General features: G+C 41.8%; 1 protein-coding gene across 1 annotated transcript in view; it reads left to right on the top strand.

The window, feature by feature from the left end:
- The window catches only part of LOC125459004 (sodium- and chloride-dependent neutral and basic amino acid transporter B(0+)-like), a 46497-nt gene that overhangs the window by 8091 nt on the left and 11784 nt on the right, over positions 1 to 26622 (top strand). Inside the window, exons 3-9 of the mRNA XM_048544877.2 lie at positions 2123 to 2254; positions 5494 to 5661; positions 10626 to 10764; positions 15241 to 15373; positions 17828 to 17968; positions 19482 to 19710; positions 21398 to 21523. Of these exons, the coding sequence (XP_048400834.2) occupies positions 2123 to 2254; positions 5494 to 5661; positions 10626 to 10764; positions 15241 to 15373; positions 17828 to 17968; positions 19482 to 19710; positions 21398 to 21523 (1068 nt within the window). The remainder of the gene's footprint in view (positions 1 to 2122; positions 2255 to 5493; positions 5662 to 10625; positions 10765 to 15240; positions 15374 to 17827; positions 17969 to 19481; positions 19711 to 21397; positions 21524 to 26622) is intronic.

Below are 26622 nucleotides of genomic sequence, written 5' to 3'. Positions count from 1 at the left end.
CTGAGTGTGGATCTCAGGATGTAGCAAGAGTAGCTGTCTGTGGAACATTAAACATCATGGAGATACCTATGATCCTGAATGAATTCAAAGCACAAAGGATGAAACTTTAGTTGGCATCCGCATGAGCTGATTCTGAGCTGGAGGTGGTTTATGAGCATTGTGATGTGGCTGTGGAAACATATTTTAGCAAAGATCAAAATTGAATTTTGTTGTCAAATTTAATCTTGATTATGTTATGGGGCCACTGTTGACAGAACAGAGACAATGGGGAGTACACAACTCAGAGCTGCCTGAAACAAATCAGAAGCAGTACATTGCAGTTCTTGACTCGGCACAAAAGCTGGTTCCCAAACACTTTCTCTCCCCTGCATGTTCCACTTCTTAAAGATATTTTTAGTCACAGTAAACTTTGATCTCTTATGAGGGATAAATAGGGAGCTTCTAACAAATTGTAATGACATAGAAGAAAATAATTTTCTCAGAGGGTTAAAAGAAGGTAATTGAAAATTGAGGTTGAAAAGATCCCATTGGCTTCCTGGCTGTTACATTAGGGCTGTAATTAATAGTCCCTTTTGGTCACTTTCTTCTCTGAGGGCATTGGGTCATATCTCACAAGAAAAATTCCAATAATAATAATACAAGCTCAGTGAAGGTAGGTATGACTTAAATGCAAGGAAGGAAGGTCTGTTATAATGAGTCAATCCAGATCAAGGCACGTTTTGTTTAATCTCTGTGAATGCTTTAGAAACTGTGTTGCTATCTGTTTAAATTTTCTTTTTTTTCTTTCAGGATTCTCTGCATTTGGATTTTTTTTCTTTTTAACTAGTACTGGTTGGTGCCTTTTTGATGCTACAACTTATCATTTGAAGTGAGGTAATACTATGGGCATGACCTTGGTGCTATACCCAGTGTTGAAACCATACAAAAAAGCTGCCATTGCAAGGCATTCAATCTATTCCCATTCCAATCACTTCTACGACTAATCCCGTTACTATCACCACATCGCTGTACTTTGTGGACTTCAGCCCTGTCAATGTGGGAGTGAGCAACTTGTTTGAAAGTCAAGAAATAAATCAGTTATTTAAGGCACAGTCAGTGTTGTATGGTAGAGATAATGGGAACTGCAGATGCTGGAGAATCCAAGATAATAAAGTGTGAAGCTGGATGAACATAGCAGGCCAAGCAGCATCTCAGGACCACAAAAGCTCCTGACGTTTCGGGCCTAGACCCTTCATCAGAAAGGGGGATGGCGTGAGGGTTCTGGAATAAATAGGGAGAGAGGGGGAGACGGACCGAAGATGGAGAGAAAAGAAGATAGGTGGAGAGGAGAGTATAGGTGGGGAGGTAGGGAGGGGTTAGGTCAGTCCAGGGAAGATGGACAGGTCAAGGAGGTAGGATGGGGTTAGTAGGTAGAACCAGTTTGTCTCCTCCCCCCACTGCATCACACAACCAGCCCAGCTCATTCCCTCCCCCCACTGCATCCCAAAACCAGCCCAGCCTGTCTCTGCCTCCCTAACCTGTTCTTCCTCTCACCCATCCCTTCCTCCCACCCCAAGCCGCACCTCCATTTCCTACCTACTAACCCCATCCTACCTCCTTGATCTGTCCGTCTTCCCTGGACTGACCTATCCCCTCCCTACCTCCCCACCTATACTCTCCTCTCCACCTATCTTCTTTTCTCTCCATCTTCGGTCCGCCTCCCCCTCTCTCCCTATTTATTCCAGAACCCTCACCCCATCCCACTCTCTGATGAAGGGTCTAGGCCCGAAATGTCAGGAGCTTTTGTGCTCCTGAGATGCTGCTTGGCCTGCTGTGTTCATCCAGCTTCACACTTTATTATCAGTGTTGTATGGTGACAGGGCTAGGGAGGGAGGTATGTGTGGTGCGGGCTGTGGGTTTTGTAGGTGAGCAAGTTACTGAGCGGGAAGAGTGGGGCCACTCTGCCATGGGATTCAAACACAAAGATACGGGCCAAATCCTGACAAATGGGACTAGATTAATTTAGGATATCTGGTCTGCATGGATTGTTTTGGAAAGGACTTCCTACATTAAATTTACCCAAATAAACCTAGTCAGTCTAAAATGCAAACTCTGTCTCGATTTCCTCTGCTCTATTTTCCAGGTGCCTTCCTTATTCCCTATATCGTCATGCTGGTATTTGCTGGGATGCCCCTGTTTTTCCTGGAATGCTCATTTGGACAGTTTTCCAGTTGTGGACCCATTGCAGTGTGGAAAGCTGTGCCAATCCTACAAGGTTAATTTTTATTCAGCAAACACAGTCTCGGCAACAGTTCATACAAGCATACAAACAAGGAACAACAATAGACTACTTGGCTCTTCTCCATTATTCAATAAAGATCTCATTTACCTACCTATTTTTGTGTCAATAGCAAATTTAGCTACCAGATCTTTGATCCCTTCATCCAAATTTCAAAGATTTGAGGCCCCAGCACCAAATCCTGTCCCACTTTATCCACAGCACACATTACTTTTTCAAAGAAGTTGAATTGGTCAGTTAACGATGAATTCCCTTCTACAAACCATGTTAACTCTGCCTGATTACCTTGATCATATCCACATTTAAAAACAGCTGCTAACAGTTTGTTAACAGATGTTAAGCTAACTGGCCTATAGTTCCCTTCAAGTGAGCAATAGTGCTTAAATAATATTGATTTAGAATTTTCTACCAAAATAACGATAAGATGAATGTGCATGTGGATTATTCATGTGAATGTCATTCAGTAATTTGCAGCATTGTAAGGAAAATCCCCTGTCTCGGAAAAAATGAGACAGGTTTCCATTTTTTCCCCCATGATTACTGTATTTCTATGCAAAAAGAGTGTACTGTCCTATCAACAGGTTGATTGTACCCATCAAAACTTACAGAAAAAAGTACTTGTAAATTTTTACCGAAAGAAACATTGTTTATCACCACACATTACCCCCACATATTTAAATTGTAATGACTCAATCTTATCTCACATAGACAATCACAGATATAGAGATTAGATATACGTGACTATAAAAAATGCAATTACAATTTTATGACAGACTTTTGCTTTCTTAGATAATTTGATGTGTCTTGGAGCAGAGGGTTCATAGTAAGCTTATAGTTCCTGAGATTACATTTTTAGGCAATTGATATTCAGGTCAATGTGAACTGGAACAGATTGGGGGAAGTCGTTCTCTTGGTTTCAGGCTATTATCATTTAGTACCTTAGTTGCTTCAATGACTTAAATGTTCAATACCTTGCCTTCAATAACTTTCTGAAGGAAATCTCTCTCTACAGAACAGCTTCATGCTGAATTCATGAAGTTTGAAAGAAGACAACAGAAATGGCTTCTTTATTATATGACTTGTACAAGTTTAAAATGCTTTTTAAACATGGATGAAAAAGTGTGATGTTGTAAACTTATTCCGTGTTGGTGTAAGGGAAACCATTATAATACATGAGAGATCAGTATGATCAGTTACATTTGTCTAACATACATTGAGTTTTGATGTGTAATTTTTCCCAGTTTAAAAAAAAGATGGGCCAATCAGCTGGAATGCAAATTTTTTTTTGTTTGTGATCCATCTACACATAGAAAGAGGTGTAAAGTCCTCCAGACTTTATTGAGTATTTGCTTTGAAACTCAGGACTGCCTGGAACTCAAAATGATACAGATCACATGGGCACCATAATACAAATCATCTGAAACTCCGCAACAACTGTGCCATGGATTTTGTGAAATTGCTGCATTTTCATGTTAAAATCAACACAGAAAATGAATTCCTCTTTCAAAGTGGACATTAATATGCTGCAAAGTAATGCCATTTTTCACAAATCAAATGGAATTTCATCACAATTGATGATAGCTTTATGATCACCTTTGCCAAGATTTGTACTCTATTTTGGAATTTGATGAATTTAAATTCCATCAGCTACAATGACAGGATTTGAACCCACATCCCACAAGCATTATCCTGTGAATATGGATTACTAGCTCTAAATCACTACCACTATGCCAACATCTCTCCTCACAGCTATTTCTGCGCAAACTCCAGTGGCAGCATCCTTTTGAGTATTGATGATTTCCCTAGCCTAAGGATACAACTCAGTGAAGAGTGCATGCCCACTTCTTTCAATTTACACTCAATTCCTTTGCAATAAGTTTATGCAGCCTTATATTTGCTTGAATACCTAATCAAGCAGGCCTTGTTCAGCAAAAGTCCATTTGTGGCCCTCTATCATTTTCAAATATTGCCTAGCCACTTTGAAGGCCTAAATTGTCTTTGAGCTGACTTTCTCCCTCACTTAATTACAATTAATTGAATTATCATTTTGTAAAAAAATGATCATGAATCAACACGAATGGCAGGAGGATGGACAAAGGCTTCTGACATTGAGTCTAGCATCTGACCAAATTTTAAATTGAGAGAAAATATTTTTCCTGCCACATCTGTCTCTCCACTGTCTGTATCAGTATTTGTAAAATGCTCAGCAGATCAAATTGTAAATAGTACAGCAGGAAAACTATGCTTATCCCCCATTTAATGAGGAAAATTTAATTGAAACATTAAGAAATGAGGATTGGTGAAGTGCGATACCTTGAGGCAGATGTCACTAGTTGGATATTCCTCTTGAAAACCTCAGCTTTAGAACATTGACACAATAAATTGTTGCGAGTGTGAGCTGATGATAGTGGAACAAGATTAATAGGGTATTTGAGACTTCGGAGAATGTTGTACCCAACAACATAGCTCCTTCATCAATAAGATTTAAGGAACGTGAATGAAACTAATGATGGGGCAGGAAATAGGATGAATCAGAATCACATTCAGTTCAAAAGTAGAAACAAAGCGAAGGAACTAAATAGATAACAAGGTGTAGATCTGGATGAACAAAGCAGGCCAAGCAGCATCAGAGGAGCATGAAAACTGACTCTTAGGGTCTAGACCCTTCTTCTTCAATTGTTATGAAAATCCATTTGATTTGTTGATATACTTTCAGGAAGGAAATGTGCCATCCTTATCTGGTCTGGCCTGTGTGTGACTCAGGACCTCCCCAACAATATGGTTAATTCTTGGCTGCCCTCCAGAATGGTCCAGCAAGCCACCCAGTAGCAGGAATGACCCTAATCCTATTGAGTGCATGCAGGGATAGGAACAAATACTAGCCTAGCCAGTGACATCTGCATCCCATGGAAGTGTTAATTAAAGAAGACGTTTCAAGTTCCATGCCTTATCATCTCAGCTGCAACACTGTTCAACTGGCTGCCTTATAGATGAATTACCCACTGTCATTCACCATGCAAAGTTAATCATCGGCAAAGCCCACTTAAGCTGGAGGTCATAGGTTGCCACCATGTATAAATAGTATTCCATAAATGAAGTCAAATGATAATAAAAACCAGGGATGAGAAGGAGTTTACTGGTCCTTTTGTAGCTTATTGTTTTAATATTGGTTGAAAAATTCTAACTTGAGGTTCACTTTCTCTCCCCATTTAAAGGTGTGGGCGTCTCCACAGTCCTTGTGTCGACATTTGTGACAATTTACTACAACTGTATCATCGGCTACAGTCTGTACTACCTGTTTGCTTCCTTCCAATCACCTCTACCATGGGCAGACTGCTTCAGTTGGTGGGGAGCAGATGAAACATGCAGCAGGACTCGAAAAGGTAGCGTATCTTCCATTTTGTGAATTCTTGGGAGACAGGACTGTCCAGGGAAAAGCCTGGATGCAAAAAGTTCAGAGGCATAGCATCCACAGTTACAAAATAACCATTGTATGGCTGCTTAAGGTATCCATTAGGCTGAAAGTGTATAGGCAAACCAACATTCACCCTTCCCCTGGTACAATTCCAGCAGAGATGGGTAGGCAGTTGACTCACTGCCCATCCAACTTTGCATCTCATGCATCTTCCAGGGTGGCACTAAATACTGGCCAAACAAGATACTTAATCTCAACTTTTCTGCCACACTGTTTGGGGCCCCAGTTTTAATTTTGTGCTTAGTAGTTTCAAAAGGATGCCAAGGCCTTGGAGAGGGTGTAGAGTAGGTTGACGAGAGTCACGCCAGGGATGTGAGGTTTCAACAATTTGGAGCATGAATGAGAAAATGGAGATTCTATGCTAGTAACTAGTTGAGTGGAGGACTTCTCAATCTTCCTCTGAACAATGGGGAGAATGCCAACAATAACTTTTGTAGCCAGCTTCATTTGAACTGCAGAAGATTAATGTTGTGTGACACCCTTGTTACTGTTACTGGTCCAAACAATCTGATCTAACACAATCTGTGCCAAAATGAACTTGCCAAATTTCCTGAGCCCAGATGGCAAACAATCTCTTTTAAAAGGAAATAGATCTTTCAAACTGCCTGCCATGTGGAGCTCCTTGAGTTTGCTTTGAGCTTCTTGCTACCAGCCTTAATAAATCGTTTGCAAATGATATTGGTGTGGTAACAAAAGGAAGGGATTTTAATGACATTAACTGAGATAAGCCAAGGCATACAAAGATGCAGGGTTCTCATACAAAGACAGAAAGTGCTGGAGAAACTCAACGAGTCTGGCAGCATCTGTGGAGAGAGAAGCAGAGTTACTGTTTTGAGTTCAGCGACTGTTTATTAGAATTGAGAAGCTACTCAAAGTGAGGATTTCACATCCATGATGAGGAGGAGGAGGCTACTCCCAGCAAATGGACATCTTGAAACTGAAGCAAAGTGTCAGAAGAATCACTGATATGAGTGGGAAGGGACTGGACAAAAGGAGAAAAGTCGAGCCCAGGTCGTAAAAAATGAGTTCCCTGGTATAGGAACAGACTGAAACAGTGAATCTTTTCCAACAGCCCTGTTTATGGATTTTGGCTAGAAGGTGGAAGCAAGCTGTATGGATTTGGGGGTTATGAGCTGGGAGACTGTCAAGGCAACATCTCAAGATGGAATGAGGTTGGTGACAGTGGTTGACACGATCGCCTGATGTTCCATGTTGGGGTCACGGTCCAGGGGTAGATGGGAGGAGGTATCTGAGAGCTGGAGCCTCTGCAACGTAGAGATCAGTCCACTGTGCTACACCAGCACCACCCTTATCAACTGGCTTGATGACAAAGTCAGTGCTGGATCTGAGAGTTTGCAGTGCAGGAAGTTCAGAAGGAGATCTGTTAGAATAGGTGTGGGGAGCAGCGACAGTAGGCTGACCAATGTCATTTTGGCAGATCTCAAAAAATGGGTTGAGTGCAGTTAAAAGGGGTCCAGGTGGATGGAGAGTTTTGAAGGTGGGTGAAGGGATTTGGGGGATGGGAAGGCAAAGGCGATTGAAGAAGAGTTCAACCTGAAATTCGTTAACAATGGGGAACAGAGAGATAACACTAACCTTTGCTGTGTACAGAACATTCAGCATCTGGGAGTAGAAGGCCAGAATGCATAGTAAATACTTAACAAGAGGTGAGGTTGGGGGGGCTGATGGAGTCAGAGGGATGGGAAGGGGAGTAACAGTCCAGAGTGGTGTGCGTACCTCTGAGCTATTGAAGCTTGAGCTAATATTTGAAAGGAAGAGAAAACATTTTTTTGTTATAACAGTGAGTGTGCTGAAGAACAAAGTGTTAGTAAGGGGACAGGGCAACTCTGAGATAGCAAGAGGTGTTGCTGATGGAACGAGAGGTCAACAGTGTGTGTATGGCAATGCATGGCACTGAATGTGGATCTCAGGATATGGTGAGAACAGCTATCTGAGGAGCATTGAACATCATGGAGATACCTATGATCCTGGCTGGATTCAAAACACAAAGGATAAAGTTTCATTTGGAATCCATGTGGGGCAATTCTGAGCCAGAGGCTGCCAATGAGGAATGACATGTGACTGTGGAGGCCAGTTCTGACATATAACTGGTTAAATACCAGGAGGGAAAAAAAAAGTAGTAACGGTGAACAAAAAGAAAGATTTAAATGGAAATCCTGTCAAAGAGGAGCAGACCTTTTTCAAGGTGGGCATACTTGGAAGAGATGTGACAGTGAATTAAAGACTAAAAAAAACAACTGCAGATGCTGGATACCTGTCACAAAAACAGAAAGCAATGGAGTAGCTCAGCAGGTCTGGCAAAAAGCCCTGTGCCCCTTTGTCGGATTCCTCGTTGCAAACTTTTTGTCCTGTGTAACAAGCCTAGCAGGGAAAAGGGCATGTCTGTACTTAATATTAACAGATGACATGAGGATGCAAGTGTAAAGGGGAACAGCAGAGGGTGGTGAATCCTACTGATAATGATTGTAGTTCAGTTTGATTTGGCAGAATTACACAAAATAATGACTGAAGACCAAGAATGAGGGGGAGAAATGTGTTTGAGTTATCATTCTCCAGACCTTCTTGTGTCTACATGATGGAAGAGAGAGAGAGAGATGAGATTGCAGAAAGGAGAAACTGTAGGCAGAAGGAGGAGGAGGAGGAGACAGCATTTGCAGTTTTCTTTTAGCCGTTAATTCACTGTCACATGTCTTCCAAGTATGCCCACCTTGAAAAAGGTCTGCTCCTCTTTGACAGGATTTCCATTTAAATCATTCTTTTTGTTCACCATTATTACTTTTTTTCCCCTCCTGGTATTCCAAGAGGGACAAGACATGGAAGAGTGCTTGAGTGCTATATACGTTACTGGTCATGGCACTATGGGAAGAATGTGCTTGCGCAGGAAAGGGTACTGAGGAGATGCACAAGGATATTGAAAGGACCATAAAGGGTAAATAATGAATAAGAATTGGATAGGCTGAGGTTGTCATCAAGATAACAGAGAAGGCTAATGGTATATTTAAAATGTATGTGTGATGTATAAAATTAATGTGTAGCTGGAGTGAATAGAAAGCATCTACTTCCCTTTGTAGAGAGATTGATAGCCATGGGATAAAGAAAAGAATAGAATAGCCTTTATTGTCACATATGATCAATGACTTAAATGCAGGAGGAAGGCCCTCCTGTTCTCTGAATTCTCACTAGGGGATGACTAGTCCTTCCAAGTCTCAAAATAGGGCCACAGAGATCACAAAAGTTTGGAAACATTGATTCATGTTATCCTCCTGATATCTCACAGTGCTCCCAAGCTCCTAAGATTCTAATATTAGTAGGAGGGCATTGAAATAATCATACGCAGACATAACAAAGGTATGAAGGAGGGTTTCAGCAGTAGTTTTACTGAGACAAGACTAAAGTTAACTGATATTACAGAGGTGGAAAAAAAGTGAGCTTAGGAATGAGTCTAGGGCTTATCTCAGGGTCAAAGATGACACCAACATTACAAACAAACTTCTGAAGAAGAGTCACTCATACATTCACTCTGCTTTCTTTGCACAGATGCAGCCAGACCCTGAGTTTCTCCAGCAATTTCTGGTTTGTTACAAACAGACTTCTTTAACCTCAAAGGGTTACCAGTGAGAGGGATGGAGCCCATGTCTCGCTAATGGAGCGGGGCCTGGAAGAAATGGTTATACTTCCCCTGCATTTAGTTGAAGGATATTTCTGTCTGCCTGGTATTGGATTTCAGTGGAGCAGGTGTTGAGCACTCAGCAACAGGAAAAAAGGAGGATTTGGTAGAGATGATCATGAAATAGACCTGGGTGCTTTAGGTATACATGTGAAATCTAATGCTGTGCTTTTGAATGGCATTGCTGGACAGTAGTGCAGAAGAGCTGGAAGGTATTTATGCAAGGAAGTCAAAGGTTGCATGCAAACAGATAAAACATTATTTGTAAGAAAATATTTGATACTGTGACATTGTTACAAGGTGGAGTCAGAGTAGGAATCTCTAGCAGGAGCTCACCTGCTCCTCGTGTTCTTCTTTTCTTCCTTCTCTTCCTTTTTCTTCCTCTTAGTGCTTTTCTTTCTTCCTCTCTCATGATCTCTGATGACTCTCAGCCCTCTGGCGCTGATTCCCAGCCTCCAGCAATGACTCCCAGCCTCCAATGAGCGACAATTCCCATCCTCCAGCCGGCGATGACTCCTGTCCACCGATGGTAAAGCCCAGCCTCCAGCGACAGTTCCCAGCTTCTGTCAAGTGACAATTCTTGTCCTACCAGTGATGACCTCTGGCCTGGTGCAGAGGCCTCCTGTAGCCGCCTCTTAGTGCGGCGTAGTGACCTCCCACCCTTCCGCAGCAGCCTCCCAGCGTGGCATGGTAATGTCCTGGACAGGCGCAGCGGCATCTTCCCACAGGGGCCTCCTGGTGTTGCATGATGATCTTCCAGCCTCCAACAACAGCCTCCCAGCATGGAGTGTCATTGGCATAATTTGGGCCCAGGACCGGATACGGATTGGAAGCTTGGTGCCAATATGGCCTGCTGTCCTGAAATGTTGTTTCTGCAATGCATACATGTTTTATTTCTCTACTGTCTAAGATCTAAAGAAGTTGAGCCTAAGTACTTTTGTACCTGTCAGTGCTGTAATTGGGAACTTATAAATTTTTCACTGTACCCATTGTGTATCTGCAGAAATCACAGCTAATTCCAATTCTAATTCTAGGGAAGGACTCTGATCAGAGGGATTCAAACATGGAGTTCCGGGAAAGATCAGCATGGATTTGGGAGGACTTTATTTATGTTGCTCTCTGAAGTGCATTGTGATAGCATTCCCGATCATCGCTAATTCTAAAACACATTCCCCATTTTCTAGATCCGCTCTGCAACCTCACCCTGGATGATGGATATTTTGAAATTGTTAATAGTACGTCGCTGCAGGCGAACAATGAAACTTGTCCAAACGGATCAGAAATCTTGGTTCCTCACCAGGGTCCGAGTGAACAATACTGGGAGTAAGTACATTGCTGTAGAGAGCTGCGCCTGTAACCTGCACAGATTGTCCAGTAGCTCCTCTTGGGACAGTTAGTTGGTGAATATCCTGTTTAATGAGAGAGAAGCATCTCAACAGGAGCCATCTCGTTAATGTAATCTGGTGGATGAATGCAAATCAAATCAACTGATTTATCCTGGATATTTTAGAGCCTTTTAAATGTGATTCCCATGGTATGCATTCAAACAGTTGGAGAATATTCCAGCACTTTATTGAAGACGTGATTTTTATGTTGTGGAGAATCTTTTGAGTTAAGAGGTGAATCATTTACTACAAAATAACTGGCATTGTATTTGTTGTGCCATTTTGGTTGGCCAAGTTTAGTTTCTGGTCAATAGTAGCCTCTAAGATATTAATAATAGGTTATTGAATTATGAGAATACCATTAAATGTCAAGAAACGTACTTTCAGAAGGTATTCTCACATTTGAGATGCTCATTGCCTGCCTTAAGTGTGACACAGATGTTACTTATCACTTAGTGTCCAAGCTAGAGAGTATGCTAAAGTCTTGCTGTGAGTGAGTGGCATTGAAATAATCAGCAGTTAAGGAAATGCAAATAGGGCTAAGCAGTAGCCAAAATCTGTCTTTATATAGCACGTTTAGCACAATTAAATGCACCCAAGTGATGCTTCACAGAAGCATTGACAAATAGAAACTGATGCTGAGCCACAGAAGGAGACAAGGAATCCAGAGGGATGAATGAACAGGACTGGCCATGAATTAAGATACAGATAATAGAGCTTGCAATCTCAGCAAATACCTCAAGTTATAATGGTGGGAAAGTCAATGTTAAATCATCCTTGGATACTATCTTAAGGGTCTCCTGCAGTTCATTAATTCAAGAGAAAAAAAAACCCAACATGTCCCACTTTGCAGGTGCCATTCTTGTAAAACTCTGCCCCCTCTCCAGTCCCTCCATTTTCTTTTCTTTCATAATATGGTGTTGAAAACTACATGTATTTTGCATGTATGGAACTAAGCGTTGACAGAGATTTAGCAACATATAGCTACTTTTGAATCCTCTCGAAAAACCTATTAAATGGTTTGCTTCTTTTTAAGATTCTGCTAGCCTCTGTCAGAACTATCAGAGATGAAGTCTTGACCAGATGCTTGACTACAAAATTAATAAGTATGATGTATGAACACACTGATGTGAGTCTGCCTCCATCAGGGTATTTTACTGATGCGTCAGTGATTATGTTATGCTCTGTAAAAAAAGAAAGAAATTGGTGTTGGATAGTTATTATATACAAGCTATACATTCCTAGGCACATATGTGTCAGGGCCAGCATTAATCTGATGGGTTACAACAGAAAAACATGCTTCCAGGAGAGAGTTATTCTCCAAGTATGCTCCCAGTTCTGAGGAAGGGTCATCGGACTGGAAACGCTTTGTTTTCTCCTTCACAGATGCTGCCAGACCTGCTGAGCTTTTCCAGCAGCTTTGTTTTTGTTCTTGACTTACAGCATCCACAGTTCTCTTGGTTTTTATGTTCCAAGCAAACCCTGGCAACGTGAGGAATGAGGCTTGTGAACATAAAAATTAACAGTAGAAGGACACCCTTCTTCAAGACCCTTCAAGACTGCTCCACATTTCAATAATTGTTGGTTTAATTGTATTTTGTATGCCACTATCTCATCTGTCCCCAGTAACGCTCGATTCTCCTGCATAATATACCATCTATATATGTTCATCTTAAAAATATTCAATACTTTGCCTTCATCACCTTCCAATTTGCACAGCCCTCTGAGCAAAAGGAAAAAAGTCCCATCGCTATCCTAAGAGGCTGACCCCTAGTATTAAAAGAATGTGTTGTAATTCTGGACTGACACGAAGGCAGAATCGCCCTTTCCACATCCACCCTGTCAAGACCAATCAGAATCTGACACACTTCCATCAGTCACAGTCAACTCTTCAAAATCCAATAGAAATAAAGTTAGCAGTGTAATCGGTCCTCATAAAACAACATGTTAAATCCAGTCATACAGGTGGAAAATCTCCTCTGAACTGTATCCAATGTATTTATATGCTTCTATCAAGTAAGGAGACCAAACTGCATACGTTAATCAAGATATGGTCTCAAAAATACGCTGTAAAACTGAAGCATTACATGCTTATTTTTTATGTTAAATTTTTCTCTTAATAAAGCACAGCATCCTAATTTCCTTGATAAACTGCTGTACCTGCATACTGAACAAAAAAAAAGCACTGTGGGTGCTGGAAATCAGCAATAGAAACAGAAATTGCTGGAAAAAGCTCAGCATGTCTGACAGATTAGATTCCCTACAGTGTGGGAACAGGCCCTTTGGCCCAACAAGTCCACACTAGCCTTTGGAGCATCCCACCCAGACCCTTCCCCTTATAACCCACACAACCCTGAACACTACAGGCAATTTAGCATGGCCAATCCACCTATCCCGCACATCTTTGGACTGTGGGAGGAAACCAGAGCACCTGGAGGAAACCCACGCAGATATGGGGAGAACGTGTAAACTCTGCACAGACAGTTGCCCAAGGCTGCAATTGAACCTGGGCCCCTGGTGCTGTGAGGCTGCAGTGCTAACCACTGAGCCACTGTGCTGCCCATAAGCATCTGGAAAGAGAAGCCAGAGTTAATATTTCAGATCAAGCGATCCTTCTTCAGAACTGTACCTACTAGTTTTATCTTCTCCAATCATATCCATGTCATTAACGTACATATCAAATGGCAAGGGTCCCAGCACTGATTTCTGTGGTACACTGCTGGTCACAGGCTTCCAATCACAAAAACTATCCTCCACCATCACTTTTTGCCTCCTATTCATAAGCCAATTTTGGATCCAGTTTGCCAACTTGCCTTGGATCCCATCAGCTCTTAAGTTTTGGACCAGCCATCCATGTGGTACTATCCAAAGGCCTTACTGAAGTTCATATAAACCACATCAGCTTCTCTACATTCATCAATATATTAAGCCACCATTTCAACAAAACTCAACTGAATTAGTCAGACGAGATCTCCCTTTAACAAATCCATGTTCAATATCCCTGATCAATCCCTGCTTTTCTAATTAATCCTATCCCTCAGAGCGCTTTGAATAATATCCCAATCACTGACATCAGACTAATCACTCTGTAATTACTTAGCCTGTCCCTGTGGTCTTTCTTGAACAAAGGAACCACATTAGCTATCCTCCAGTCATCCAGCACTTCACTTGTGGCCAGAGACGTATTAAATATCTCTGCCAGGGCTCCAGCAATCTCCTCTCTTATCTCCCACAGCAGCCTGGGAGACACCTCATCGGGCCCTGAGAATTTATGCTCCTTTGTGCCTGCTAAAACATCCATTACCTCATCCTTATTCAAGTTAACATATTCTAGAGCTTTACCATACCAAATGAAATCCTCAGATACCATGTGTTTCTTCTCTGTGAATGCTGTTGAGAAATATTTGTCTTCGATCTCACCCACATACTCATGTTCCTCACGCAGATTGGGCCTTTGATCTTTATTCGGCCCCACACTTTCTTGGGTAGTCCTCATTCTTTGTATACTTATACTTAAGCATTGGGGTCTTCCTTAACCCTGTCTGCCAAAGATATTTCATTGCCCCTCTTTTCCTTCCTGATTTCTTTTGTATGCAGCCCCCTATACATTCTATGCCAGTAATGGGGTTCTACATGTCAGCATGGATAGAAGATTGGCTAGCTGTCAGAATACAGAGAGGATGCATCAACAAGTCTTTATTTAATTGACAAGATGAGTTTTGAATAGTCCCTCAGGGGCTAAACTAGGCTCTCAATGTTTTTTACAATTTCCCATCAATGACTTAGATGAGGGGAATGAAGACAGGGTGTATAAATTTGCAGATGACACCAAGATAGCTAGGAAAGAATGCTGTATCCTCTAGAAATGAAGACAGAGCCAAAATATTTGTTTTACCATATGTACCAAAGCTTTGCCATTTCCTGATTGCCTCCTGTTAATTCCTTATCTCACTCTCCAAAGGGCCACCAGTCACTTTAGACATTCTTTGTAAATATCTGTGGAAATGAGAAATCTGTAGAAATCTCCTGATTAACCTGTTAGACATTCTTTGCAGTTTTTAAGATTCTGACCAATCATGTGACCTACCAGTCTTCTCTGTACATATGCTTTTTCTTGAGTTTGATGTTTTACATAACCTGTTCAGTTAACCATGGGTCCTACCTTTAGAATATTATACCTTTACGCCTTAAGGTCATATGCTATGATACAGTAATACCTTTTAAAGATGCATTGACCGTGCAGTATAGATAAAGATGGAAAACAGCAGCTGATCTATCAAGCCTGTTTCTTGATACCTGGAGCAATAGAATAACACATTTCCAGCACTCACTGTGACTACATGTAATTCATGTATCAGTAACAATGCTTGTATATATTGTCCTTACATAAAATATGTCTTGTTAATTTATTCAGTAAAGTGGCTTTGGACCGTGCTAGTTCATTGGATGAGACTGGGGAGATAGTCTGGTATTTAGCTCTCTGTCTGCTTCTGGCCTGGCTTATAGTTGGAGCAGCGCTATCTAAAGGAATCAAATCTTCAGGAAAGGTAAAATGATTGCTGATGCACCACTTGGTAACAATGTCCAGTTTCCTCCTGTGACATATGTACAAACCGTGCTTGTTTATAAATGAGCCAGATTGTTATTGAAATGAAGTTAATGATGTTTGGGAGTGCTGGAAAATCCATAAGGAACGAATGCATGGATCTGTGTCATGAGGGAAAAGTCTGCAGCAATCTTTCAGGAATTGGGCAAACATTAAGTTGATTGAAGACAAAACAACCTTTCATCACAGAATCTAACCACCTCTGTAATGATGTAGATCCTTCCACTATCTTAACAAGAAGATATTTCAGCTACTAAACTGCACAAAGAGAAGCTTCAGAAATCAGTCTTGATGTTACTTTTACCAGATCCTGGAAACTGCTATGTATCCAATGACAAAGCAGAACTGAATAAAATTCGGGCAGCATGGTGGCTCAGTGGTTAGCACCCTCTGGCAACTGTCTGTGTGGAGTTTGCGCTTCTCCCTGTATCTGCGTGGGTTTCCTCCAGGTACTCCAGTTTCCTCCACAGTCCAAAGATATGCAGGCTAAATGAATTGGCCATGCTAAACTGCCCATAGTATTCAGGGATGTGTAGCTCAGGTGGGTTATAGGGGGATGGGACTAGGTGGGATGCTCCACTGGTCAGAGTGGACTTGTTAGGCTGAAGGGCCTGTTTCCATACTGTAGGGATTCTATGAAACTATGAAAACTAAAATAGTGCTCATGCTAAAAATCTGAGGTAAAACAGTAAACACTCAGCAGATTTAATGACATTTACAGAGTGATAAAGAGAGTTGGCATTCCAGGCCGATTGGGTTCTTTTACAACTGTGAAAAGTTAGGGATGTAACAGGCTTCATGCAAAGGCAGAAGTGAGGAAAGATTGAATGAGGAAGTATGAAGATGGAGAGTGATGATAAATATGGAGTTTTTATATGATAAGTGGGATAATGTTAGAAGGTTAATAAAGGGGACAAGCAAAGGAATAAAGAGTGGAGTTGGATTAGTTGGGGTGGGATTTCCAAACTATAGTCTTGGGAAACTATTGCTTCCATTAACAACATACACAGAAATGCTGTCAAGCCTCAAAGCTCATTTGTGGCACGAATTCCCCTGGAAAACAATGGAAAACATTTTAGGATGTCCACAAATCATTTTTGAAAAGGGCAAATATCCTTACTAACCAATGGGGGACCTTGACTACTGACCAAACAAAATGGAGGAGGCTTATCCGAGAAAATACTTCATTAGGAATGTGCATGTGTGAAGTGTCAAAGGCACAAACTTCCTGATAGCACTTTATCCAACTCAGCAAGCACTGCCTACTCCACAGGTGGCAGCATCTGCAGATACACACTTTTTTTTAATATTCACGTTGCCAACGCTAATTGTCAACGACATTGCTGTGAGCCTCGAGTCACAATTAGACCAGACAAGGTGGAGATGGGAGATTTCCTCCCCTGCAGTACATTAGTGAGCCAGATGGGGTTTTTATTCTCTTTACAATTAGCAATAGCTTCATGGTCAGCAGTAGGTACTTAATTTTTTTTATTATTAAATTTAAGTTCCACTATCTGGCCACGGCAGGATTCGAAACCCTGTTGCCAGGTCAGAAGCTCAGTTCCTGGATCACGTGATGGCGGTAGGCCATTGTCTCCAATATGCAAAATAGGCAAAGACATAGACCATCAGCCCTTAAGCCTGCCCTGCCATTCAGTAAGGCCAGGACTGATCACTTTATATTTAAGATTTTGCATTCTCACTCACCTTCACCCCTTGTAACATCCAGTTCCTCTGCCTGTTGTATGTTATACCTCTCCATTCGCTTTGAACCACTGAACTGGAATAGAAGCAAGTCTTCCTCAATCCCAACGGACAACTAGGGAGAATTGGAAGAGTAACAAAAGCTCAAGATGTGCAAATAAAACAAAACAAGGAGCAGTCCATAAAACATAGGACAAGTTACATATGGGCATATGAATTAGGAGCAAAGTAGGCCACTCGGTCCCTCTGGGCTGGTGCACCATTTAGTAAGATTGTGGTTGATCATTTACACCCAATAATTTTCATCTTTTATTTATCAGGAAGCTATCAACATCTACCATAAAAATACTCAAAGGCTTTGCTTTTAGCACTTTTTGAGGAAGGGCATTTCATGACTGTGTGAAAAGAATTTCTCCCCATCTCTGTCTTACATGTTAGCCCTTGTCACTCGTCAAATAATCTTCTTCAGTCTCGAACATTTCTGTGCTACCTCAGTTTAAGCTGTAAATAATTACCAACATATATAATTCAATTACAACATGCTGTAAATGCACTCACTATTTAATCTCTGTTCCTCTGCAATCTATTGCTTTGGCAGCAGTCCTATCAATTTTCCATTTAAATAGAATCTAGCTTGTAAATGCTGCATAAGAAATGCAGGAAAATCTAACATGTTTCTCTCCATGCTCAGGTGGTTTATTTCACTGCGACATTCCCATACGTGGTTCTAACCGTACTCCTGATCCGAGGGGTTACCCTGGATGGAGCCTCTGAAGGAATAGAATTCTACATTGGAAGCCAGTCGGACATCTCAAAACTGGCCGATGCTGAGGTGAACATTGCAAAATAATCAAATTCAACTACCTTTCTTAGTCAAACTGTTTTAATTTTGAGTTTCACATCTCTTTTAATTGCAATTTGTCAATCAATACTGCCATGTATGTTTGATCAATATGCATATATATATGACTCATTTTAGAATGATGGCAGCACAATGTGAAAAAGTAACTATTGGCATGAGATCTGACAGTTAATTGGTTTCTTTCACATTTTAGATACAGGCCTTTGTCTTATATCAAAGCTTTGGTGAGATTTTGTACCCCTGGTCTGAGTATGCTAGAGTGAACTGGCTACTAATCTTATGAACAATCTGATTTTGTTGGTTTAGAAGTTAAATTTGCCATGCAACCCATACCATAGGTACTGAACAGGTAATAATCTGAAAAAGAATACCCGTTTTAGCTTTTTGTTTTAACAGAAGTATAATGGTCACTACGTGACACCGTGCACTCTGTATATAAAGAACTGAGGCATTGCCCAGAAACATGTCTTGCAATGAAAGACATCAAAGATCTTGGAATCCCTACAGTGTGGAAACAGGCCATTCAGCCCAACAAGTCCACACTGTCCCTCCAAAGAGCATCCCGTACAGACCTGTTCCCCTAATTTCCCATGTCTAACCCACCTAACCTAAGCATCCCTGGGCACAATGGGTAATTTAGGATGGCCAGTCCACGTACCCTGCACATCTTTGGGCTGTGGGAAGAAATCGGAGCACCCGGGGGAAGCCCACGCAGATACAGGGAGAATATGCAAACTCCATGCAGACAGTCACCCGAGGCATGAATCAAACCAGGGTCCCCGGCACTTTGAGGCAGCAGTGCTAACCACTGAGCCACTGCACTGCCCACTAAGGGTAAAGTAGACACGGTTCTTCCAGACCATAGGGCTGCCCTCTCATAAATGAGACAGATGACTGGAGATGGTTTAACCTAAGGGTCACCACACCTCAGGTGAACTTGGTGGCATTTTAGCAACAGGCTGTAGGATCGTAGAATCCCTACAGTGTAGAAGCATGATATTCGGCCCATTGAGTTCATGACATCCCTCTGAAGAGCAGCCCACCCAGACCCATCCTTCTACCCAATTCTTGTAACTCTGAATTTCCCACGCCATTAATTTACCTAGCCTACACATGCCTGGTCACTATGGACAATTTAGCACAGCCAATCCACTAAACCCGTGCATCTTTGGGCTGTAGGAGGAAACTGGACCACCCAAAGAAACCCCATGCAATCATGGGAGAATGTGCAAAACTGCACACAGACAGTTGCCTGAGGGTGGAATCAAATCTGGCACTGTCCTAACCACTGAGCCACCATGCCACCCAGACAGTAGACACGGGAGGCAGAGAAATAATCCTATAATAGTGGAGATATTGACAAACGAGAGTGAATTTCAACAGTCCTCTCATCCCATGTTCCTCACAGTTACTATAGTATGACTAACTGAATGACTGAACTCAAATAACCCACTGTTAACCCATTCTACCTTCCAATTTCCAGGTCTGGAAAGATGCTGCAACACAAATTTTTTATTCCATTGCAGTATCTTTTGGAGGTTTAACAACACTGGCATCCTACAACAAATTCCACAACAACTGCTACAGAGACACCATCATTGTCTGTGTTGTTAATTGTGCTACGAGTGTGTTTGCTGGATTTGCCATCTTCTCCATCCTGGGACACATGGCTCATGTACAAGACAAGCCTGTTTCAGAGGTTGCACAGTCAGGTATCTGGGCTGAAAATTACTGCATTGTGCTCAAGTATTTCTAAAGTGAAGAGATGAGATTGTCCTGTTCAATATTTGCAAGTGTGTATGCGGGAGGGACAAGAGAATTGCAATCTCTGAGATGTGAGTAAAGATCTCTGAATTCGAAGCAATTTAAACTGTTACTGATGTTCAGTCACCATTATCTTGAGACTATAAGATTCTTACGCAGGAGCTCACACTAGCTTCTTATGTCGTTACTCCGCACACTCGCTGTATTAATGACATGAAACTAACTTTGGATACTATCTTCACTTTATGTGATACTCCTTTACTAAAGCTTTAAGTAGTGGCCTGTATCCACAGTACCCATTGATTCATGAGATCCCTTGTACAAGAGGTCATCTCTGTATGGTTATTTCACCTTATGTTTTATTGTGCCAACCCAGTCATGCTTTCCTGGCTGCAGCAGTGACATCTTTGACAATTGTGATACATTCCTTCCTGATCCTGGTGCCTTTGCACATAAGGAAATGCCTCAAATCAGGTCATATATTTGGATTGTCAATAAGACTGTGGCTAAACAAGATTACATGCAAGTGGCCATTTCCTGATCTTAGGGATAGGTCACTGGGTGCCAGAAATGGATGTGACAGTTTTATCTTGGTAAGGCAGGAAGAAAACCACTCACACATGTCCACAGATCATTGTCTAGGAAAGTTTTGTACACAGGGAGTCTGGTGGTGCTCACCATTGGATTGATATGCTCTGATGTGTCTCTATGTCTATGTGTATGTCTCCAAGCCATTACAATTGCCTCAGTTCTTTTAAAAAGATGTTTAACATGAGCCCCAGTGATGATGCTTTCAGTCACAATTCATCTCCCTTCATAACTCTCTGAGTAACTCGCTAAGATCCAGACAGTGGCCCACATCTCAACTGGTTACATTTCACTCACAATCAGGAAGCCAAGACATATTAAAAAGCCCTATGTCATGCTATAATTTTACACAAACTTCAAAATGCTTCAACAAGAATAAATTAACGCAGGACTCATCAGTCCACTGTCACATTCCTGAGCCAGCTGCTTTGTGCTGTGGATATGAGAGGTTTAACAAATAGACCATTCCATACATAGCTGCACTATTTACTGGCATATCCATTAATGTAGCTAAGCACCTGGTAAACCTGTCAGCCGGATTGGTCGCACTGTTGTGCCCACTGTTCTGATGTGAATGAGCGTAAGTGTTCATAATTTATGCTACGGACCCAGCCATGGTGGCATCTTAGAAGCATTGGATCTCTTTCTCCTATTACTGGTGTCAGCCTCAAGGCAAGGTAGGGATGGAGAGAGGTGAGGGTGAGTCTGGCCATAAGTCTAGTTTCAACACAAAAAAATCCCAGTAAGCGGGCTACAGCTGACTTTGGCTGTCATGCTGCACTCCAGTTCCAGGTAAGGAAAAGCGATGGAAATCCAGCTCCAGGTCACTGCACACAAATGCTCTATCTCACTGTGAAGCTCAAATTTTGACTGTCATTATTGGATTTTAAACTTTGCATTTAGTTTCACTTTCTGAAACTCTTACAGATTGATTGAAGCCACAACACAAGATCAGTACATTCGAATTAAATAAATGCCCCTCTCTTTACAGTTTATCCCTTTTAAGTTGCATTCATTTCTCTATTTCAATTTGTATCTACTGTCTAGGTTTTGGTTTAGCCTTCATTGCCTATCCAGAGGCCCTTGCACAGTTGCCATGGGCACCTTTATGGTCCATTTTGTTTTTCTTCATGCTGCTTACTCTGGGACTCGACAGTCAGTTTGCATCTGTAGGTAAGAGTGACATGATAAATTTCACAAATCACTTCTCACTTGTATATAAAGGAATCATGCCACTTGTGTTTTGTATTATTGTTTGATTAGGAACACATGAACAGCAGAAATTTAGCCCCCGGAACAACTCAAGTAAAGCACACCCCTAAATTCATGTGCCTGGATAGCAAACATGATGCTTTTATTATGGGTAACTTCAATTATCTCAGCATCCACAGGTTAGCATAGATAGAATTCCATGTGTATAGCACCTCTGTGTGAAAGCATAAATTCCAGATTTCCCTCCGGAATAACTCAGCTCCTGTTTTAAAATTGTGAATGCACATCATTGATGCCCTCATCAGATGAAACAGTTTCAATGTGTGTCACCTCTCAAATTTTCTCAATGTCTTAACTCACAGAGACAGATCACCCTCAATGTCCTATCCTTAACAAAGTACCAGATTCAGAGGTAGAGATGCTCATGGCTGAGAACAAGGTATGCTTGGTCAGGTTAATTAACTTCAGGTATTTTGTTCCAGTCCAACTTCAGGGGAAAGCCAAAGGACTGAAAGAAGTATGACCGAGAAAACCACTAGTTATAGGAACCATCCAATTTTAATTTGATTTGTTTCTTCAAATTAAACTGCAAGAAAAAAACTAAAGGATACAGATTCATGCTAATAATAATAATGAAGCAAAGAATGATCAACATGAATATATTTCCACACATAGCGAGACAAAAGTCAAGAATTATTTAAGAGACAACAGAATAGCAGGACGGTGGAGCTCTGAGGATTGATGAATTAAGGTGAACTGAATGGCCTTTATCATCATAGTACCCCTGCAGTATGGAAGGAGGCCATTTGGCCCATTAGGTCCATACCACCCCTCCAGTGAACATTCCACACCCTCTACCCTGTCTCTGGTCACTGTGGACAATTTGGCATGACAAATCCACCTAACCTGTACATTTTTGGGCTATAGGAGGAAACTGGAGCACCCAGAGGAAAATCATGTAGATGTGGGGAAAAAGTACAAACTCCACACAGACAGTAATCCAATGCTGGAACGTTTTGTACACAGGGATTCTGATGGTGTTCACCATTGGATTGATGTGGGTCCCTGGCGTTTACGAAGCAACAATGTTTACCACTGAACCACTGTGCTATAAGCCAGTGCTATTGACAGTAGAAAACATAGTGGGTTAAGGTTAAATTCTGGATCATTGTTTTCATGCCACCATTTAAAAGAAATTGCCCTCTCTGTGCTGTATTATTCCTCATTTGTACACACGCTCTTGACAGGGGTATCATTAACATTAGTGACCTCATGATGGCTCTGACTTTTCCATGGTCTTGGACTATTTCTGTCATGCTGAGTTGTCCTGAACCATCAGAATGTTGGTATCAATCAAACAGCAAACAAATATCTAACAATGTAGGAGCATGCATTCAAGAATGGGGTTGGTTAACTCAGTTAGCTGGACAGCTGGTTTCCATTGTATTACAACACCAATGGCTGATTCCAGGTAAAATTACCATGGAGTTTGTGAAGAGCTTAGTTTGTCAAGACAAACAGACAAGTGCCTTGAAGTTAGAAAAAATTAAATTGCAAATGAGACAACAGGAGTTAGAGAATGCAAGGACGATGAGAGGGTTTAAAGTATGGTTCCAAGCAGTGGAAAGAAATAAAGAAAGGGAGAGAAGGTTCTTAGCTGAACAAAGAGAAAGCGAGAGTTTGAACTTCAGAAGTTGCAAATTGAATGGGAAAGTCAATTTAAAACGATGGAGATGAAGGTGAAAGATAGGCTTAGTGACGAGGAGAGCGATGATGAACAAGCTCAGCATAGCCAAAGACATGGTAGGGATACATATAACAAAACATGACCAAAAATCGATGAAAATATGGAGAAGCCTTTTTGTTTAAGTCGTGAAACTGGCTAAGCAGATGAATTGGTCAGAGACTGTGTGGGTAGTATTAATTCAGACAAAGTTGGTAGGCAGAGCTCGTGAGAAGTTTGCAAAACTGTCAGATGAGGTGTTAAGAGACTATAAAGAAGTAAAACAAGCTATTTTGAGTGAACTGGTACCAGAAGTGTATAGGCAATGGTTCAGAAACATAAAAAAGGAAGTAAGTCAGAGTTATGTCAAATTTGAAAGAATTAAACAAAGCAACTTCAATAGGTGCTCCTTCAATAGGTGCAATTTTGTGCTCCTAAGATGCTGCTTGGCCTGCTGTGTTCATCCGTCACACCCCGTCCACGCAATAACCGCCAAAAGAGAATCCCCCTCATTCTCACACACCACCCCACCAACCTCCGGATCCAGCGCATCATCCTCCAACACTTCCGCCATCTACAATCCGACACCACCACCAAAGACATTTTTCCATCCCCACCCTTGTCTGCTTTCCGGAGGGGCCACTCTGTCCGTGACTCCCTTATCCGTTCCACACTCTCCTCCAACCCCACCACACCCCGCACTTTCCCCTACAACCGCAAGGAAGTGCTACACTTGTTGCCACACCTCCTCCGTCACTCCCATCCCAGGCCCTAAGAAGACTTTCCACATCAAGCAGATGTTCACCTGCACATCTGCCAATGTGATATGCTGCATCTGCTGTACCCGTTGAGGCTACCTCTACATCGGGGAAACCAAGCGGAGGCTTGGGGACCGCTTTGCAAAAAACTTACGCTTGGTTCGCAATAAACAACTGCACCTCCCAGCCATGAACAATTTCACCTCCCCCTTCCCTTACCTCGATGACATGCCCATCATGGGCCTCCTGCAGTACGACAATGATGCCACCAAAGGTTGCAGGAACAGCAACTCATATTCCGTTTGGGAACCCTATAGCCCATTGGTATCAATGTGGATTTCACAAACTTCAAAATCTCCCACTGCATCCCAAAACCAGCCCAGCTCGTCCTCGCCTCCCTAATGTGTTCTTCCTCTCACCTATCCCCTCCTCCCACCTCAAGCCGCATCTCCATTTCCTACCTTCCAACCTCATACTGCCCCCTTGACCTGTCCATCCTCCCCGGACTGACCTATCCCCTCCCTACCTCTCCACCTACACTCACCTCTACAGTGTCCATTCCCCCCCCACTTATACTTGACTGTCTCCTCTCCACCTATCTTCTCCTCTATCCATCTTCGATCCTCCTCCCCCTCTCTCCCCATTTATTTCAGAGCCCTCTCCCCATCCCCTTTTTTTAATGAAAGGTCTAGGCCTGAAACATCAGCTTTTGTGCTCCTAAGATGCTGCTTGGCCTGCTGTGTTCATCCAGCTCCACACTTTGTTAACTTCAATAGGTGGGTAAAGATAGAAAAGACATATGAGAATCTTAGTGAAAATATTTTGCTGGTGGAGTTTAAAAACCGACTTCCAGAGATGATAAGAACTCACACTGAGGAACAGAAAGTTACCAAAGTAAAAAGAGCCGCAGAGATGCCGGATGAATATGTATGACTGCATAAATTGAAATTTAGATTCTGACAGCAATTTTATTCAGTGAATGATAGAAATTGGGAAAAAGGGAGATCCTTCAGTGAAAAACAAAAGGTAGATCACACTGGGAACAGTCTACCACAGGTGGAAAAAGAAAAGAGGGTGAAAAGGCCTCAGTTGTTTTCAATGCTGTAAGGTGGGACTCACAAAGTCGCAGTTCCGGTGGTTTAAGGAAGGCACTGGGAAAAAGGAATTGGTAAAAGAGGCTACATCAGTGAGATTAGTTGCGGTAATGAAGGAAATCCAAAACGGAGTCGAGGAGTTGCAGGATAGTCCGCAGCCTTATCATGGGCTGGATAGTGAGACAGTGCCCATTCTTAACAAAGACATTGCCTCTGTGGGTAAGGTATACTCAGGTAGAATGGGGAAATGGTAAACAAGTTATAATATTGAGGGATATGGGGCCTGGTTAATCTCTAATAGTAAGAGATGAAAGTATTTGCATTCATTCAGAAATGCTACCTGAGAGAATGGAAATCTGTAGAATAGATGAACAGAGATTTAGCATTCTCCTGTGTAAGATTGGGTTGGAAAGTCCAACAAAGTCTGGGAAAGTGGCAGTGGCAGTGATTGAAAGAGTGCCTATTCTAGGAATACAGTTTGTTTTTGGAAATGACCTGGCAGAAGCAAAAGTGGGAGTGACACCCCTTGTAGTGGGGAAGTCAAGGGAAAGCCAGGAAACTGAGGAGTGAAACTGAGAAAAAAATACTCTGGAATTTTTCCAGACTCTGTGGTGGCAAGATCTCACAGACAAATGTTAAAGCAAGAAGGGAAACCAAAGAGAAAGATGAAGGAGTTGAGGCCCAGTTAGCTGCCATCCTGTTTGATGAAATGGTAAAGGAAGAACCTAAGTAGGTAGAGGATCAGGCAGAGGTGTTTAGTTCTGGAAGATTACCGAAGTTACAACAAAAAGATGAGACAGTAAAAGATCCATATTAAAATGCCTACTGAGAAAAGGAATCGGAATGTATTCCTGAGTGTTATTATCTCAAGGATAGAATCCTAAGATGAAAATGGAGATCTTAGCAAGTTGGTGCAGAGGAGTAATGAATGGAAGTTCACCAGATTGTGTTGTCGGTAACATACAGACAGGAAATACTACGGATGGCACATGAATTACCAGTAGAAAGTCATTCAGGAGTGAGGAAGACTCAGGCTAAAATGCAAAAGTTCTTCTATTGACCTGGATTGCATAGGGATGTGGTTGAATTTTGCCATACCTGTCATACATGTCAGATGGTAGGAAAGCCACAGGCAGTAATAAAACCCGTACCTTTGATGCCAATGCCCACATTTGAAGAACTTTTCACATGGGCTATGATTGATTGTGTAGGTATCCTCTCTCAAATCAAAAGTGGGAACCAATATTTGCTAACCATAACGGATGCATCAACCAGATTTCCGGAGGCAATTCCATTACGAAATGTCAAGCCAAAAAAAGGTCGCAGGAGAGTTGCTTGCTTTCTTTAGCTGGTATGGCCTACTCAGGGAGATCACTCAGACCAAGAGTCCAATTTTACTGCCAAACTATTTAAGGAGGTCATGGATAGCTTAGGCATCAAACACTTTAAATAGAGTGTGTACAATCCTGAATCCCAGGAAGCATT

The sequence above is a fragment of the Stegostoma tigrinum genome, chromosome 15, assembly GCF_030684315.1.
Source record: "Stegostoma tigrinum isolate sSteTig4 chromosome 15, sSteTig4.hap1, whole genome shotgun sequence".
In the NCBI taxonomy this organism is placed as follows: Eukaryota; Metazoa; Chordata; class Chondrichthyes; order Orectolobiformes; family Stegostomatidae; genus Stegostoma; species Stegostoma tigrinum.
The sequence above is the reverse complement of the archived record's forward strand: the minus strand, read 5'-3'. Positions and strand labels throughout refer to the sequence as shown.